General features: G+C 38.5%; 1 protein-coding gene across 1 annotated transcript; it reads right to left on the reverse strand.

Annotated features, from left to right (window-relative positions):
• Position 1: 1 nt before the first annotated feature.
• On the reverse strand, positions 2 to 16,946 carry LOC144664756 (stimulated by retinoic acid gene 6 protein-like). The gene is made up of 11 exons (XM_078525961.1): positions 16,421 to 16,946; positions 16,177 to 16,324; positions 13,414 to 13,489; positions 13,162 to 13,237; positions 11,044 to 11,092; positions 10,010 to 10,130; positions 8,827 to 8,937; positions 3,383 to 3,546; positions 2,473 to 2,592; positions 1,702 to 1,737; positions 2 to 1,014 (listed from the first exon to the last, which is right to left on the reverse strand). Exons 2-11 carry the CDS (start codon positions 16,298 to 16,300, stop codon positions 812 to 814), a joined length of 1,080 nt encoding a protein of 359 aa, XP_078382087.1. The 5' UTR covers positions 16,301 to 16,324; positions 16,421 to 16,946; the 3' UTR covers positions 2 to 811.
• Positions 16,947 to 18,014: the final 1,068 nt, after the last annotated feature.

Here is an 18,014-nt window from a genome sequence, read left to right on the forward strand (position 1 = left end):
CTTGAACCGTCAAAAATATTTTTTAATGTACATGTTGCAAAACACTTAAGGCCCTGTCCACACTGACCCTGGTAAATTTGAAAACGTATCTTTTTTTACCCGGATAGGCCAACCGTCCACACTGAAACGACGTTTTCGGTCACCGAAAACGGTACTTTTCAAAAACGCTCTCCAAAGTGGGTAAATTTGAAAACACCGGCTAGCTGGTGTAGTATGGATGGCGAAACCGGGAATTTTTGAAAACGCTGACGTCAATATTCATGTATTCTCTGTCAAAACAAGAGGTTTAATAAGCTTAACAATAGCTCTGTGCATGCGTTGAAACACTTCGCGCGATGAAGCGTATCGTTTTGAAATTTACCCGGGTTAATGTTTCACATAGAACAATGCGTTCCTAATTTTTCTGTACCTTTAATTATATTCAAAATACTTTACTACATTCCTTACGCTCTATAATAAAATCATATTCACAAATAGCCATCGCACTTGACATTTATACTGAACTTGAAAATGCTGTCATGAAGACAGCGAAACGTTCTTTACTTTTATCGCTTATTTTTATTCTAAAATGCTTAACTAAAACAGCTTTAATTCGAATAATGTGGACAGGACCTTAATTTAAAGCTCTCACAACATTTCACTTTGTCTTTCTAATTCTTTGTTATTCACGTATGTAAACCTCACACAGGACTACAAATGCTACTTTAGTTATAGAAGCCTCGTACAGGCATTCTTTTTGTTTGCTAAAACGTCGGCGAGCTTCGTCGGGACGCCTTCGGGTCATCCTCGGTAGATCGGCGGCAGAACACTTTTAAAGCCTTGAAACCTCGGACAAATCGCTGAGTTTCCGATTAGTTGGAACATCGACACAACCGTTTTCGAGGATCACTTTTCTGAAGAAACGTTTTCTGTCCGGAATCAGCGACGGGTTCCGCATGATTGTCATGGCAACGAACCACTTGTGATACGCAGCCGCGGACACTCGGGGGTACTGCGGGGACGACGTTCTTAGACCTAAATAACGTGTAGACAGAATTAAAGAGATTCTTGTGCAATGAATAATCAAATGAAAAAAAAAATAGTTTAGAACTGAGCGTGTGTGAGCAGGTTGCAGGATGGTCAGTTGCTTAACTTTGGTGAATAAAAAAACTGAATTGTTAAAAAAAGGGTAGAAAGAAATCAGTGGTTATCATAAAAGCTCTTGCCTCCCTCTCAATTAAGGTCACTTCACCGATATAACCTGAACTGCGATTTTTGTCAAACTTGGCTATTGATTGTTCATCTTATAGGAACTTAGATTTTGAAATAAACGTTGGGGGTACCCGTGCGCGTTTAGAAGCAACAGCATATTGTTTATTCCCAATAAATTCTTATAATATAACCATGATTATAGTCACGATTGCTTGGTAAATTCACGTTTCCGACGTGTTTTTTCTTATTCTACACTGAGAATTAGTCCGTAATTATTTAAAAGAAAAAAAAATGCACAACGCAATGCAGAGTGACCAACACCAAATTCGGCCTACCGATATCAAAAATTCATCAAGAGAAAAAGGTTGAAAGAATTATTAACTGATTACCAAAAGGAAATTGATTTGATCTTTTAACAAATTATTCCAGCTAATACTATAAGAAAATGTATGGAGAACAAACAGGAGAATTTGTACGTGGATATTGGGGTTAAAAGAAAACTTTTTGTACCAAGTTCCAGTGCTTCATTGACGCTGGTTCCGTTCACTAAAATAAAAAGAAAACCAATTTAAAAAAGGTATGAAAAATAAGACATTCATTATAATTAAAACTATTCACCAAAGTGGAGGTAAATATCCACCACATTCACCGACACTGAAGTTGAATTAGCGGATCAAAACATCACTTTCGGTAAACAAAGCGACTCGCGAAGGCAGTTTGTTTCTCCTTAGCTGCTCGGAGGTGAATAGTACTTTGCTAATCACCTCCGAGTTAACCAATCAGCGCTCGCGAAAAGCACTATTCACTTGTGTGGTAAAGAAAGTTATTTTATTTATTTATTTCAAAGAAATTCCAGCAAAATCACGCATCCACTGCAAACAGTGCCTTGTGTGGGAAAACCAGCGCAAGGATTTCCCTGAATGGTTAAAAGAAAAATTGATAGACCACGAGGCACGGATTTTTTTTAAACCAATAGCGAAGCGCACGAGTGACGTCATGGAAAAGACAAACAAAACAGAATGGCGGACGAGTTTCCTAAAACACTTTCTAAAACAGCCGGTGTTCCTAAAACACTTTATTACAACAAAAAACTTCGTATAGATTCCCTCAATTTCTCTCAGAACACGCTGATGTTTCCTGTGCCTGGTGCATGGGGCATATTCATTTAAGACCTCGCGCGCGCTTCGCTATTTAGGAGCCAGTCAAGCGCAAAATGGACGCAAACAAAACTATTTTCGTCAAAAAAGCGAAAACGTCTCAAATAACACAATTTTTTTTCACCTGTACTGTCATCCCATTTCTTCAGCCTGGCTTTGTGCAGTAACAAATGACAAAACACACGTAACACAGGGTGCTTGTGAGACACTTGAACGTGTAAGAACCCGAGATACGCCATGTAACCTGTAATGAAATGTAAACGCTGTTGAACGGCTGCTAGAATCGATCATGGTTCTCATATGTTCCTCTCGATCCTCTCTATCGCATCAAGCGTTTGTTAATACTAAGACGATCGTAGGCGATCGAAGCGATCGGGGGTTCTCATATGATCGTCACGATCGCCTGGTATGAGCGAAGACCTACGAAAAAAAATCATTTTAGCCCTAGATCCAACACAGTGGCAGCCCTCAATGAAAAAGCAAAGCTCGTGGCGTCTCGTCACGATCGCCTAGTATGAGCAAAGACCTACGAAAAATAATCATTTTAGCCTTAGATCCAACACAGTGGCAGCCCTCAATGAAAAAGCAAAGCTCGTGGCGTCTCGTCACGATCGCCTAGTATGAGCAAAGACCTACGAAAAATAATCATTTTAGCCTTAGATCCAACACAGTGGCAGCCCTCAATGAAAAAGCAAAGCTCGTGGCGTCTTTTATTCCTAGTTATTGCAGTTTTACGGCGAAGAAGGGAAAGAAAAGCTAGAAGGATAGAACACGGGCAATCCAAGCGATTCAGAATCCGTGCGCTCAAAGATGGATTTGTGGCACCAAAGTGACGTCAGACGTTATTATCACGTGTTATCTTGACCGCGCAATTCAATTACTATACCATTTTTGAGGGCAAAGCGACACAACCTTGAGGAGCTTGTAAAATCGTAAGTTTTAGCCCTAGGCGTTTCATACCTTGGAAACTTGTATTTTAAAAGAGAAAGTTTTAAACAAATCCAAAAACATGTTTCACTTCATAGTCACCTTACCTCGATCAAGCTCGTGAAAACCTTTCATCAAAGTGGAGCGGTCCGTTCGTCCAACAAAACAGATACCAAGGCCAATTCCTATGAGAATGCGACTCACACAAGAGAACAGACCGACCAGGATATTGAAGAAAAAGAAGAAAAACGAAGACAGGAGATAAAATTGTCTGAAAGAGATAAAAACAAGACAGTGTTAGATTCGGACATTTTTTTATTTCTTTAGAAAAAATACCGTAAATGGAGTGTCCAGTTTCTGCTCGAAAGGGGTCCGACAGTGTTTGAATAAGTTTGCTCATGTAACGTGTCATAGCAAAAAGCTGGTTTTCAGTGGGTATAAGCACAAGTACACATGTACCATCACAAGCACAAGCATACGGGCACAAGAAGAAAAAACATACTCGTTCTTATTGCGGCCCTCAGTAGGAATATAAGCACATGAAAAAAGAACAGTTCTATGCAACCTCGTTCCCAGGGTCTCTCTCTCCCCGCCACCCAGAGCAGAGAGGGGGCGCGGAGAGAGAGACCTTGGGAACGAGGTTTGTGCTTATGCTTATTCTCTATTTCCCAATTGCCCATAATACACTTTGTTTGCCCCCAAATTTTGCATAAACTATTGTTTTCAAATTCTCTTGGGAGGACTGCATATTTCCAAAACAATAGTTTATGCAAAATTTGGGGGGCAAACAAAGTGCATTATGGGCAATTGGAAAATAGAGAATTCCTGTTAGGACAGCAGTAAAAGGAATGAGTTCGGGAGGAGCGGTAGCCTAATGGTTAGTGCGCTGGACTCCGAATCAAGCGGTCCGAGTTCGAGCCCTAGTCGGGTCACTGCGTTGTGTTCTTAGGCAAGACACTTTACTCTTGTAGTGCTTCTTTCTACCCAGGTGTATAAATGGGCACCGGCGAATTTAATGCTGGGAGTAACCCACGTTGTACTAGCATCTCATCCAGGGGGAGTAGAAATACTCTTAGTTGCTTCATGCTACTGCAGCTGAAACCGGGATAAGCTCCAGCCTGATGGGCCACTAGGCTCGTATGCAGACTTTTCCTTACCCTATAAGAAGAATGAGTTCGCTTATGCTTGTGCTTATGCTTTTGCCTAGTGAAATCCTTACCAAATGTTCTTTATAATTTTATACATTTTCTTGATGTCATTATCTAAGAATTTGTCTATTTATCAGTCAAGACGATTAAACCTGGACATTATTTTTCTTTTCTCTGTTTCCTCCCAAATACACAGCTTCGAACATTTTTCGTCTAAAACCTTTGAATGTAGCTATAGGGAACCACACAAAGCAGAGTAAAACCCAGAAATTCTTGTTGCCGGATCTTCTTTTTAAAAAAATGCTCGTACCAGCTGCATGGCACTACGGCAAAGGACACTACGTTTTGGTCTATTTCAAGAAAACTGGCATTAATACAATGTTTCGGTTGGTAATAAAGCATGTTAATATTATGTAATTTAACTAGAAATGTCGGTAATCAGAGGACAAGTCTAATTCTCTAGAGGCCTTAAAACACTTGCACGCATTGCGTGCCTATGTCTAACAGGAAACGAGTGAAGGAGGGAAGGAGGGAAATTCACTTCGCCCACTGCAAGTGTTTTCCGAGTTAAATAACTAAAAGTGGCTATAAGCCACTAAACTCGGAAAAGTTATTATTAAACAAGAATCGAAAACAACAAACTGGCAAATAAAGGTTTGCTAATACAAATGATGTTATACTTTCCAAACTTCTGTTTACTTCACTTTGATTGTCATCAAATACTGATCGAGAGCAGACCGAAAGGCCAAGAGATAGAGTTCCCATCTGTTGCAAATTGATTTCTTTTTTTTTTATTTTTCCTTTTTGTTATTTGAAGGTAACGAAAAATAATAATAATAATAATATCATTGGCTATAAGTCGAGCGATTTTTTTTCATCAAATCGTACTGAAATAAATTCATCTTTACCTGAGTGTTTTGGGTTAGTTTTTTTCTAACTGGTTCTAAAAAACCAAAGGTTTACGGTCTCGGCTTATAGCTGAATAAATATCATAATATTATTTCAAGAAAACTGACATTAATACAATATTTCGGTTGGTGACTAAGCATGTTAATTTTATGTAATTCAACAAGAAATGTAGGTATCAGAGAAAAGGTCTCATTAGTCCAGTGGATAAGTGTCATTTTAGGGACTAATCGTGCACTTTATGATAAAAGCATAAAACTCGGCACACTTATATTATAAGTCATGAGGAACATTTTAAAGATTATAGGCAATCTGGATATGATTTTTTCCGGGGGGGAAGGGGTATTTTTCAAAATGGCCGTCAGCCAGAACCTTTATTATGAGAGCATATTGCCAAATTACTTACTGAAAGGTTTAATTAATGTTTTTAAGGTTGGTCATTTATTAAAGAAAGTCCAGAATTTAGAAAATTGTACAAAAATGGAAATTTTGAAATGTTTTGGGAAAATTGTTGTCATTTTGGGCTTTATGCAAATTAGATGTTTTAAAAGAATTCATTCACACTGATTTTGTAATAGTATCTTGCTCCCATATTTTTGTTTTTCTTTACTGTTTTTGCTGAACTTATTTCATATGTACAAGCCGCTTACGCTGATAGAGTGCATCGGCTTGGATGGGACTCCTCAGTAGATCATTCTATGTACAAGCGTGTATGCTAAAACAATTTCACCAATTTGTCTCAGTTGGAAGGATAGAAATTTGCTGTTTGTGGCTAATGAAAACGTCGGAAAATCTCTAAGATCGTGCCTCATGCGCATCACTGGTTCATTCACAGAGGTTGTCAGGAAAATTCGGTGCTTCAATCGTTGCTTATGATTTTTACAATTATCATGGGAGTAACATCAACCACAAAGCTACTTGTCACAACTTGCTATGTCTCTTCATTCACAATTATTTTACTGTAAAACAGTTGTGAGCTCCGGCGTCAACGACCCTCTTCGAACACCAGGCATTTCGAAGAACGGGAGACGCCACTCAGACTGCCATTATTTCTAGGTGCATTTAATAGTACACTCAAATCTGACAAGATCAAAAGATCTAGTGGATACACTTTACAGGCTGGGATTGTCTGTTTCATATGAACGTGTTGTCTGCAGACCTTGAAAACTCTGTCATTAGCGACCTTCAGATTGGACTACGAGTGCGAGATTGAGTACGAGTACGAGTTTTCAAACCAAATTTGTGTGCCTCCTATAATCACTTATCACACCAATCTTATCCCTAACGTTTATTTATGTGTTAGTCAGCAACACGGAAGAGTTATAGTTTGGGGGATACAATCTTGTCGAAATTCCAAAGTCATACTCGTACTCGATCTCGTACTCGAAGTCAAATCTGAAGGTTGCTATTAGCCACTTCAAGACAGCTGCAACAGTTTGCCCGTCTATACTAACCATTGGTGTGTTTACGACATCAGCAGTCGATAATATTGACCATGATCCGACTAGTGCACATGGATCCTTCCATGGGACAGGCATAACACTGTTTCAGTACCCCGACACTGAAAATCGTGGCACAGATCAGAACAATCATGCATTTCTATCTCCAGGTCTGGCAAGACCTGTCAGCTACACACTTGTACTGGTAGCCGACTGTCACAAAGAAAAAGCCTCCTGTTCTAAAAGTTTGTGGACTGAAACAGCCCAGCTGCAGTCTAATGAATAACGAATGCTGTAGCAGAAGACAATGACAGGTCCGATCACCTCAACAAGATTATCGATGGTAATTATGACAGTGCGAGTGATAAGGACTTGAATGTATTTTGGGCTGCATACCACTAAAGAAGACAACAACCAGCAAATACCCCAGGTCATGGTCTTGCAGCAGTCAGTTCCCTTTTTCCTCTTTTCCCGAATGACTCGAAGTCAATGGCGATGATTCCTCATTCCAAGAATGCGGTGAAAGAGGCTGTGGCTGTTCTTAATCCTTGGAAAAACCCTACATGAATGATCACATTTGATGAACCTTTATACTATTCACGATTGCAAAGCAAATCAAGTAGATGTGGCCAGAAACATATGGGAAAGATTCATTTATAGAAATGCTGCCTGGCCAACACAACAAGATAGCATTGATGGCAGTAGCTAGATGTCAGCACTAGTACAAGGTGAAATAGCGGTTAGGGAACTTCGAATTTTTTCCTGAAAGCGGTGTATGTTAAGAGGCATGGTTATGCTTCGCGATAAACACAAGCACCACAGAATACTGGAAGCATTTTGGAAGGCGAAGTTCACCGCGTTAATAGTGACCTTTCACTAGGATAGCTTTAGATGAAGGCCATGAACAGAACAATGCCTTCATGAAAAGAAATGGAGGAGAAGTGGGGCTTACTGCATCGGCACTACTGAGATGGATGGTGTCTGGAACAGAGATGGCCAGGATTTTTGACCATTAAACAATGGACAATCCATTCTCAAACCAGCAGTGATCTCTTAATTCTTGGTATTCAGAAGGTAATGAATGTAGCAATCATCGATTCTGTCCGTAATTTGAAAGATCTTAGCGAACACCAGTGCAACGAGCTCTTTAACAGCAGAAAAGTAGAACGCACAACTCGACTCAGTGATAGGATAGGATAATTTGAGTTTTCTAGTGGCATCTCGATAAAGCAAAAACCCGCACACAACAGTAACTACAGACCATGAGGCTGTACTGGCATTTGTTTTCAACATTACGTATCACCAGTCAAGTGCGCGATGCTGACCTTGAAGTGTTTTTTCAACATGAAAACCAGTCGTCGCCTCCTCCTCAGTGAGTGGATGTGCTAAACGCTGCAGAAGACGGCGTAGATGTGTAAAAGAAAATCTGCCCTGTCAGCGCCACGAATGTCAGGGACCCTTGTGGGTGGAAATCATTGTATCGCTTATGAGCTTAGCTTCAGAACAGTCATAAAGTAAATCTCGGGGTTTATTTGATATGAGTGAAATGAAATCATTAATTTGCATATGTAATTTTAGCCACGAAATGACCGCTCAAATTCTGTAAGACACTTTAAAAGAAATTTTGATACCATATTTCTTATCTTTGGTGTTAGATCAATAAGTATATATCATAAAAATAACAATTTGATGTTTTACCACGTCGCTTTGTTCCACGTTGTCTTAACAAAAAATCTGGTTGGCGGCCATTTTGAAAAAGTCCCCTCCCCCCCCTGAAAAAGGTCACATCCAGGATGCCTATAATCTTTGAAATGTTCACCATGATCTATAGTATTAGTGTGCCAAGTTTCATGATTTTATCACAAAGTGCACAATACTTTTACTTATCCACCGGACTACATTCTCTAGAGGCCTTAAAACACTTGCACGCATTGCGTGCATATGTCTAACAGGAAACGAGTGAAGGAGTGATGGAGTGAAGGAGTGAAGGAGTGAAGGAGTGAATTCACTTCGCCCACTACAACTCTTTTCCGAGTTAAAAAGGAATGTAATACACACCTGTTGTCGATTGTCATGGCTTTGTCGGAACGAAGAGAACGATCCTTAAACACAAATATGGAGAGAAAAATCTGGAACAGCCACACAACGAGCGTGACGCCGAGCGGTGGGCTGGAAGAAAAAAAAATTCGCTAAATTCATGGTTTTAAGAAACAAGAATAACTATAAATAAAATTTTGTTTGATAGTTAACTAAAGGAGCTATGTCTCGGGGATTTCGAAGATTTTTGGTCTAAACTGTTCTTAAATTAGTGGAAAGCAACTAAACCTATAAAATAGCATTATCATTGAACATCTAAAGGAAGATACAGTAAAAACCCGCGTATAAGAACAAGTGGATTAAGAACACCCAGGCCTGATTTTAGGAAATAAAGTACCATTTATATAAGAACACATTCAGCCTGAAAAATGAAAGTTGTTCTTATATGGAAAAATATCAAAGATCAACACTACTTTTCATTGCACACATAATAGTTCCACCCCAATTAAAGTACAGTATTGCCTTGATTTATCAATTTTATTAAAATTAAAATACAATTGTGTGCATATATATTGATTTCATCTATTGGTAGCCTAGTATGTTCCTTATTTTAAGAAACTTTTTTTAAGAACACTTAAGAACACTTACAGGCTGATTTTGCAGATTATAACCCTTTATAAAAGAACCAAATCAGCCTGAACCGCCAAAATAGGTGTTCTTATACGCGGGTTTTTACTGTATAACATAAATTTGTGGATAGAAATCAACCTACGGCTATAAATATCGTTTTTTGCTGACGCGCGGAAACAACTTGAAAACGTTAGCCTAACGTTTTCAAGTTGTAATCCGTTTCCATCCGAGCCATGCCATCCGCAGCCAAAGATTCTCGTTATAAGTTTCAGTGCTCCAATATAGCAATGTTTAATGTAAGCGGGCCATTATTTCATTTAGGTTACTTACAACACAAATATAAATTTTGGCTGTACAAAAATCCGTGAAAATTCGTGACAAAAGGTGGATTTCCACTGACGCGTAAACTTTTACGTGCGTTAACGTGCATGAAAAAAATTACATACAATGTATGAACGACTTGCGTATACGTTTTCGCAAGTCGTTCATACATTGTCTCTAAATTTTTTCACGCACGTAAAAAACTACGTGTCAGTGGAAATCCACCTAAAGTCGCTTTAAATGTGATACGTACAGAATGCCTGTCGCGATATCTATAACTTTGTTTCGTACTTCTTCCATGTGAATCATGACCAGAACTAAAGCTGTCACAAGTGCCACTCCAAAGACACAAGTAAAAGCTAGTGACAAAAAACCTGCAATCAAAACAAATAAACAAACAAATTTATCAGCAATCAATGCAATCAAACATGTAGCTTTCAAGAGTAAACAGGCTACCTAAAAATGGTTTGTTGAAGGTTTGTCGCTGGCTGTGTTTTTGATGTTATTTTTCAAGACGTTTCGGCTATTGCTTAAGCCTTCATCAGTTAAAAAATCAAAGCTTTCACACGCGATTTAAAATAGCAGCACGTTATTTTTTTATCTTTAAATCTCCAATTACTTAGTTCTCTATATTTTACTTATCTTTAAGAAAAATTATCTTCTCCCAAACATCCCCCAAAATCACCCAGAAAATCTAGAAAACACCGTAAAACATAGATATGTGCAGTGAGCTAAGGGTTTTTAGATTCCTTGAACTGACGCGAACGAGATATTTCCGTTAAACCCATGTTAAGCGGCCTTCAGGTAACCCCCCCCCCCCCCCCCCCCGCCTTACACGCGTCAAATCGAAGTTTTTATTTCGAACTACTTCGCAAACATTACTTGGCTTCACACTAGAAGCTAAGTTAGGTTCAAGTAAGCATTTGACTCAAGCGCACTTGAAAATCTCAAGTTTCACTTTACAAAACGTGGCTTCACACTAGATGACAAAGTATATTACTTGAGGTACAAGCTGTCAATCACCTTCAGAATCGTGACAATGCTGCACGCCACTTTCAGTTGGCTTCCATTTCCTATTGGTCAAGTGCGTTCACAAGTGTGGTGTAGACCATACTTGGCGGCGTACTTCGGCTTCTTTGAACTACGAAAGTTTCCATGGTCACCAAGTAAAGTTCAAGTAAGTACGTTTTACCCCTTCACACTCAAAGTAGGTTCCAAGTGCACTTAGATTATACTTACGAGCTCTAGTGTGAACCCAAGTAATAAGCTTTCTTAATTCTTACTTACCAGTCAAAAAATAAGCGATTTGGTATCCACAAAATCTCAAACTGTGACCCTAAATAAGGATAAAATTCAGCAAATGCCATAATTACCGTAGTATAAAATTTCGCATGTTGTGGATAACCTCTTTCTACTAAAATAACAAAGTAGAGGAATTACTTGAAATTTACATTTCCCCGATAAACAAAAGAATATCATAATTGATTACGAGCATATGAGATGCGGCTTAGGCAGTGCTCTCTAAAGATTCTTAATACATTTACAGATATTGGTTCCTTTCGGTACAGTATTGACCGCATTAATAACCTTATCATTAACAATTAGACTACAAGCCCAAATTTTCTTTTTCATTTTGCCGTGCGTCCGTTCAGTTATAGATCACAGATGGCGTCAAAATGTGGTAAGAACAAACATTGATGATGTTCTTACCACATTTTGACGTCTTCTATGATCTATAACTAAACAGACCCACGGCAAAATGAAAGCTATTTGTTTTATTCAATAACAGAAGACTTCTGTACACTTCAGTGTAAGCAATGACGCTACCGGTGAGCTAAAGTTGTTTCCATTTCATTGCCATGAAGCACTGTTGAACCGATATACTAAACAGAATAATGGAAAATTAAAACGTCAATGAAAACAATTAAACTAATCTGTATTCCATTTGGAAAGTTGTTCAAATCTGTATGCTCTAATCTTAGCGTTCAACCGCCATTCATTTGTTTCCCGAGGCGTCGTCCAACTGTTCAAATTCGGACACTGATTTCGATAATTTCTCGAATCATTCAATGTCAACTTCAAGTTTGTTTAGCCCAGTTAAATGTTTTAAAAGATAAACGATACTTGGCGGATTCTTTCACCTTTTTTGTTTTGTTGTTGTCCTCGTGAGTTTTGAAAAATTTTGCTGATTTGGACTATGAACACTGCATGATCACACGAGCGAGTCACACCACGCAGTGACGTCATCTGTACTCTAATAGATAACAGGCATCAACCAATCACAACGCGCGCAGTAGCTTGGTTATTGTATAACAGCGATTATTAAAAACTAGCAATGGTATACATTGTATTGCAATTCCTGAGTTTTGATTGGTTTACAGGCAATGGTATATGAGCTCATATACCATTGACCACAAATATGGTAGCCGATTCGTGTCAAGGAAAACAGCTGGGGAGCTCAAATATTGCAATTATTTGTGCGTTTTTAATAAAACAATTATTCCACTTGCGCTTGTTGGATATGATATCGTTATTTACCGTACCCAAATTCGCAAGTAGCCAATCAGAAGCGCGATCTACTGTCCTGATATCCTACGATATTAAGTCACTGACCTGATATGCCCCATATCACGGTCACTAAAGTAAAGTAGTGTTACTGTACGATGAATTAAGGAGGAGGTTTTACCAATAAAAACAGAACTTTGTAATTTAAATTTAGCGGTGTTTAGCGGTCGTAAAAAGAGAAAAACTTTCCCGCCAAAACTAAACTTGAGTGCGCTTGCCAATTGCGCGATGTTTGCCGACGAGTAAAAAATGAAAATGAAAAAATGGAGTCGGAATTTCCAAATTTTTCGCTTAATTTTGATTTTGAAAATTTAGGGAATGAAACTCTAAACAAACGAGTGGAAAAAAAGGCAGAAGAAGAACTTGGTAAAAGTGTTGAAGTCCAAGTCAACATAATTTCCAGTACGTTTTTTGCAAGCATGGCTTCAACAAAGCGATAAATATAACCGGACTTTTGGCTGAATTTTGGTACGGTAAATACCTAATCGTACCTTTTTGGTACGCTTCGACTGCATATCAGGCTCGTTTGGTCTCGCCATGGGTATTTTGGCTCGACTGCGTCTCGCCAAAATACGAACCATGACTCGACCAAACTCGCCCGATATGCCGCCGAAGCGTACCAAAAAGGTACGATTAGGTATAAAGACAACTCGGCGCTACCGCGCCTCGTTGACTATCTACCATCTCATATCCAAAGCGCCTCGTGGAATAATTGTTAAATAGAAAACAGTGGGAGAACCAATCATTCTTGTGGATTTCCAGTAGAACACCACTGACTTTCTACTAATCAATATTATTGAAAAATAATAATAAAAAAAGAACTAAAGAAAGTTCACTCACAACAAGCCAGTCCGGAGATGGTAGTTCTGTCGGTTGGAAGGAGCGGTCATTTTTATTCAATTTCGTCACATGATTTCTAAACAAAAATTAACAATATTTTTAGCATTCGGCAGTCAAAATTCAGTCTAAACAAGAGAAAGCTTATCCACTTTGGTCAAAGGACATAAATGTCCTTAACTTCAGAAGCAATCAAATTAAAAAAAGTTTTCATTAAGACGTTAGGATAATAAATAAATTAATTTTTTTACATACCTGAAAGCCAACATGAAACGATACATCTGAAAAACCATAAAGACCGCCGAAACCAGGAATGTCACGAGATAGATGGCTACATTTGAAGAAAAAAGGAAAAGAAAAGAAAAGAAAAGAAAAGAATAGTGTTTGGTCAATTGCGGAAACCCTAGGGACGGATCATTATTACTTTTTTGGGGGGGGGAGGGGGGGGGGGGTGGGTGTATGAAAAATATTCGGAAAAATGTTTGCAGGGCCTAGAAATCGTTTGCAAACATGATATGTAAAACAAATAAATTTTTGAATTTTGAAAAAAAAAGGATTGCACAGGTGTATAAATTAACAAAAATTTTGCAGAGGACAATTTTAATACCCCCCCCCCCCCCCACCTCCTCCAAGAAAGTAATGGCCCGTCATCTGTACAGCTTGATACAAATGACAGTTATATTTTTTATAGAAAGACTTGCTTGATAAAGTGATATCTGTAGAGGAAGTGTATGCCCTTATCCTCCTTATCACTCAAAAGGTCTTGTTTATTTTTTAAGGAGAAAAACAGAAGTCGAAACAGGCAAAAAAACATAAGATTAGTGCAAGGCGAACGTCAACAAGATACACAAACTTGTTCAGTGCGAAAATTGTTGCTGCGACCCTGCCCCAACACAACACGAGTTAAAATCCCACTTCTGACACCATAATTCCGATTACACAAAGAGACAATATTTCCAGTGTAACGCAACTCGTTAAATTATTACTTTATGTAAGATATTTTGCATACTTCTCACAATATACGTAACTGACAGCTTTAATCCATTGACACCCGGAGATTTTTTAAAAACGCGTATTTTTTGAACATTTTGGACATTTTATGGTCATATATATGCCCAGAGGTGTCCCAAACTCACGATTCGAGATATGTCGATGGAATAAATGATTTATGTAAGCGTATGAGTGATTTTTGTAAGCGTATCGAGTGGGACGTGACTACTTGAAGTGCGTACATTTTCTTTATTTTATTGAAAAGGAAGGTAAAATTATTTCGTGGAGCGCTTTTATTGCACGTTATTTTAAACTCCGTACAAAGTTTTACAGAGCGCTCAAATCTCCAACGGCCTGCCCTAAATTGTAACACAACACCGCGCACTTTAACTAGTCACGTCCCAGTCGATACGCTTATATAAATCATTCATACGCTTACATAAATCGTTTATTCGATCGATTTCTTAAATCGTGAGTTTGGGACGCCTGTGGTATGCCTTTCTTTCCACTAGCATCGCTTTTTACGGCATTTTTGCACGGGCATGCACAAAAAGTAGAGTTTTTTGGTTCAGAAAGTGCCCTACCACTTGAAGCTTTTCGTTTTGTCGATTTTTTCCCTCGATTGTTCTTTTTCTCCTTTTCTTATCTTTTTGCTGCAGTTGTTGGCCTTTCACTGGGCATGCTTTCAGTTCAATAATTCCCGAGAAGGCATAATAGAGCCTCTCTTTGGGTACCCACGGTCTTCGTTTTCTTCGTAATTTTTTTTTTTTTTTGCAGATCTTCGTTTTATGGATTGAAACAGTTTGAACGTTTGAACCTTGAAATGGCTTCCTGTGGTTTCGCGGCAGTGACTGTAAACCACTGTTGTGGAAGACGCAGTGAAATGTGGTCAAATGCCAAAATTGAGAAATTACAGATATTTTCTGTAGTGTTAACGAGTTTGACAGTTTTATATCTTAGTAATTGATCACACGAGTTTTAGTCAATTTTAGGTCGCTTCAATCTTGAGATCTTTGTTTTTTTCCGCGGTGATCTTCGCGTCTTCGATTTCTTCGGAAATACCCATTGAGAGGCTCATAATGCATACAGGAAATTCTTGACATTGAGTAGCTATAGGCGGTTGACTGAAGCGAATTTTCCTCCGAGTTTTTCACTCACATATCTCGGCATTTTCGTGTGTATTTGAAGTTCATTTAACCTAATCGCTGTAAACCGGGTATCAATGGAAAGATCGTTTCCTCGTTCAAAGATTAAGTATACTTGGTTTTCACGTGACGTCATCTAAATTGGAAAATCCAGAATCGCGAGTTTCATGACTTTTTATCCTTCACTGGCTATTAGACGTCCTCAACATATATCTTATTGAAGGTTTTCAGCTCGTTAGCATCCGCCGTTTTAAAGATATAACGTTTTGAATTTCGGAGTTTTCCGCCACACGACATCAGAATGGCCGCCTGAAGGCTGTCACGTATACTTGAATAAAATGTTTCATCCTGTGATTTTTAACTATCTGAACAATTGAGGTTTTACAAGAAGTGTTTATATAAGTGTTTACGTATTCATGAAGGTGAACTGACCGCTTTTTATAGCAGAAGTGAATGCCAGATGTTTTCATTCATTTCCGGCGGCCATCTTGGTGCCCCTTCACACGGACTCCAGCATGGAATTCCATACTGTACACTCTAAAATTTCGTGAAACATTTCAACGGATAACTCGAGTACAGAATACCGTACAGACCTGAGACTTGGACACGTAGACTATCTAGTAATTTTCTACAACCTGTAATATTCTTGATTTCTTTTACTCAAAAGATTTGGATTTCTTTTTGCAGCGCGTGACAGTATCGTTACTTGCGTGACAGTGAAAACCAGCAATTAGTTTTGCTATTTTTGTTCAAAGGTGATGACGTCAGAAGTGGAACAAAGGGCAACGTTCGTCACGGCCGGTTTTGGCCGGCACTTGAGCCAATGGGTTAACTTTAAATCAGTTATTTAGTAAAACATTACAAACGTTTTAAGCACACTTACGCGTGACTGTCTCAAGAACTTTGACTGTGACATTAAACCAGTATTCGGTAGCGTCTGGCAAGAAAAACAGAAGAAATCTCTTCTCTAAAGCCCTGTCTCTCAGATACCACAGGCCTCCCACCATAAAGCCGATGAAAAACACCGTAAACTGCAAAATATTATGAACAAAAAATAACTGTGAGTGAAAAGATTGCGTCAGGGAACGTTCAAGGGCACAAAAATGCAGGATATGGATGATGCTAACCTCATAAATGACAATTGTAGAAACAACCACAGTTGCTATAACTTGTACAGAATACTTGAAGTCTGTGAGTTATAATAATACAGTGGAATTCTCAATAGTTAGTCAGGATGCTGAAATTGTAAATTAAAATGTCAATAGCCAATTCTGCATTTTATAATAGACTTATTGCTTGTTCGACAACTAAACATATTTAAAGGGGCTCATGCAATTTTAGGTAATTCTATTTATTTTCGTTAATTAAGAGCTCTAAACTTCAAATTGGCAGCGCAAAAGTCTTTTAGCCCTCTTTTATTGGCAAAATCATGGCCACATAGCAAGCAAGGGTGATGTTCGAGCAATGTAAATGACACTTTCACACACATTGAGATAAACTTGAAAAAAGTTCGGCCGACGTTTTTCAAGTTTACCCGAACGCAATCCGTTTTAATCTTCTCGAATTTTGCCCATCCATGCTGCTTTTTCGCCTTTCTTTGTTTCTTTTGAGTTTTTCTACAGTTTTAAGCCGTTATTGTGATATTTCAGCTAATTCTATGACCAGTTGTCAGTGCCGAAATCGCCTAAAATTGCGTGACATAGCCCCTTTTAACATCAGTTGGTTGTCTTATCTGCAAGGCGTGTTCGAGCGTGTTGGTAAAACTGGTAGTAATGAGGGCCTGAACAGTAAAAAACCTGAAAGTAAGAACCTAATTTTTCCAGGTAAGCCTAAACAGGTTTTTACATAAATGGTAGTTAACACAAAATTTAGGCTATTCAGGTTTTAATAGGTTCTTTTTTCTGAATAAACATTTACATTGTTGCTAATATACATAAGTTATATTCGACCTAATTATTGTATAAAATTTGCATACCACACAAGTGTTAATGTAAAAATGAATAAAAATAAATAAATAAATAAATAAAAATAAATAAATGGGAATTTACAGTGCGATCTTCTACTAGGTGGCTCTTCTTGATCCCACTGATTCCAGATCGAATTGGAATTTGGAAGTGTTGGTTTTTGTGGAGGGAGGAAAAGCGGAGAACCCGGAGAAAAACCCTCGGAGCAAGGACGAGAACCAACAGCAAACTCAACCCACATATGACGCCAGGTCCGGGAATCGAACCAGGGCCACATTGTAGGGAGGCGAGCGCTCTCACCACTGGGCCACCCCTGCTCCCTCTAAGCACTAATCATTCAGAATGAATGAAGCACTAATCATTCAGAACATGACATTATAAACATGTACAGTAATACCTCGTATCTGAAAGTTAACATTTAATCAATTTCAGAAAATAAGAAACTGTTCTCAAATTTCAGGCTTAATAGGTTCTTAGAAAAGTGGTTCTAATTTAGAAATTTTAGCCCAACAGGTTCTTAAATCTTAGGTTCTTACTATTATAGGGGGTCGTTCATTCCGCAACCCGGTATATTTTGTTCTTCCTAGACCGTAAAAAGGTTTCGTTTTCTCCTAAAGATCAAAACCGCCTTTATTTCTTGACCATTAACCGCCAGATAAATGGCAATGTACTCGAAACAAAATTGGCTTAAACCGCCAAACCGCCAGAGTATAATAGAACCTCGGTAATCTGCAAAAGGTTAACACACATGAGATTT

The sequence above is a fragment of the Oculina patagonica genome, chromosome 9 (assembly GCF_052425735.1).
Source record: "Oculina patagonica isolate OP01 chromosome 9, crgOcupat, whole genome shotgun sequence".
Taxonomy (NCBI): Eukaryota; Metazoa; Cnidaria; class Anthozoa; order Scleractinia; family Oculinidae; genus Oculina; species Oculina patagonica.

What these genes read in the sequence shown, in the direction of transcription:
- LOC144664756 (XM_078525961.1), bottom strand. Translation starts at nt 16,300, where the DNA reads ATGGTGGGAGGCCTGTGGTATCTGAGAGACAGGGCTTTAGAGAAGAGA. An exon ending in CGTTTCATGTTGGCTTTCAG is followed by an intron (nt 13,238 to 13,413) that starts GTATGTAAAAAA and finishes ATTTTTGTTTAG; the next exon opens with AAATCATGTGACGAAATTGA. An exon ending in GAAATGGGATGACAGTACAG is followed by an intron (nt 1,738 to 2,472) that starts GTGAAAAAAAAT and finishes TTTTTATTTTAG; the next exon opens with TGAACGGAACCAGCGTCAAT.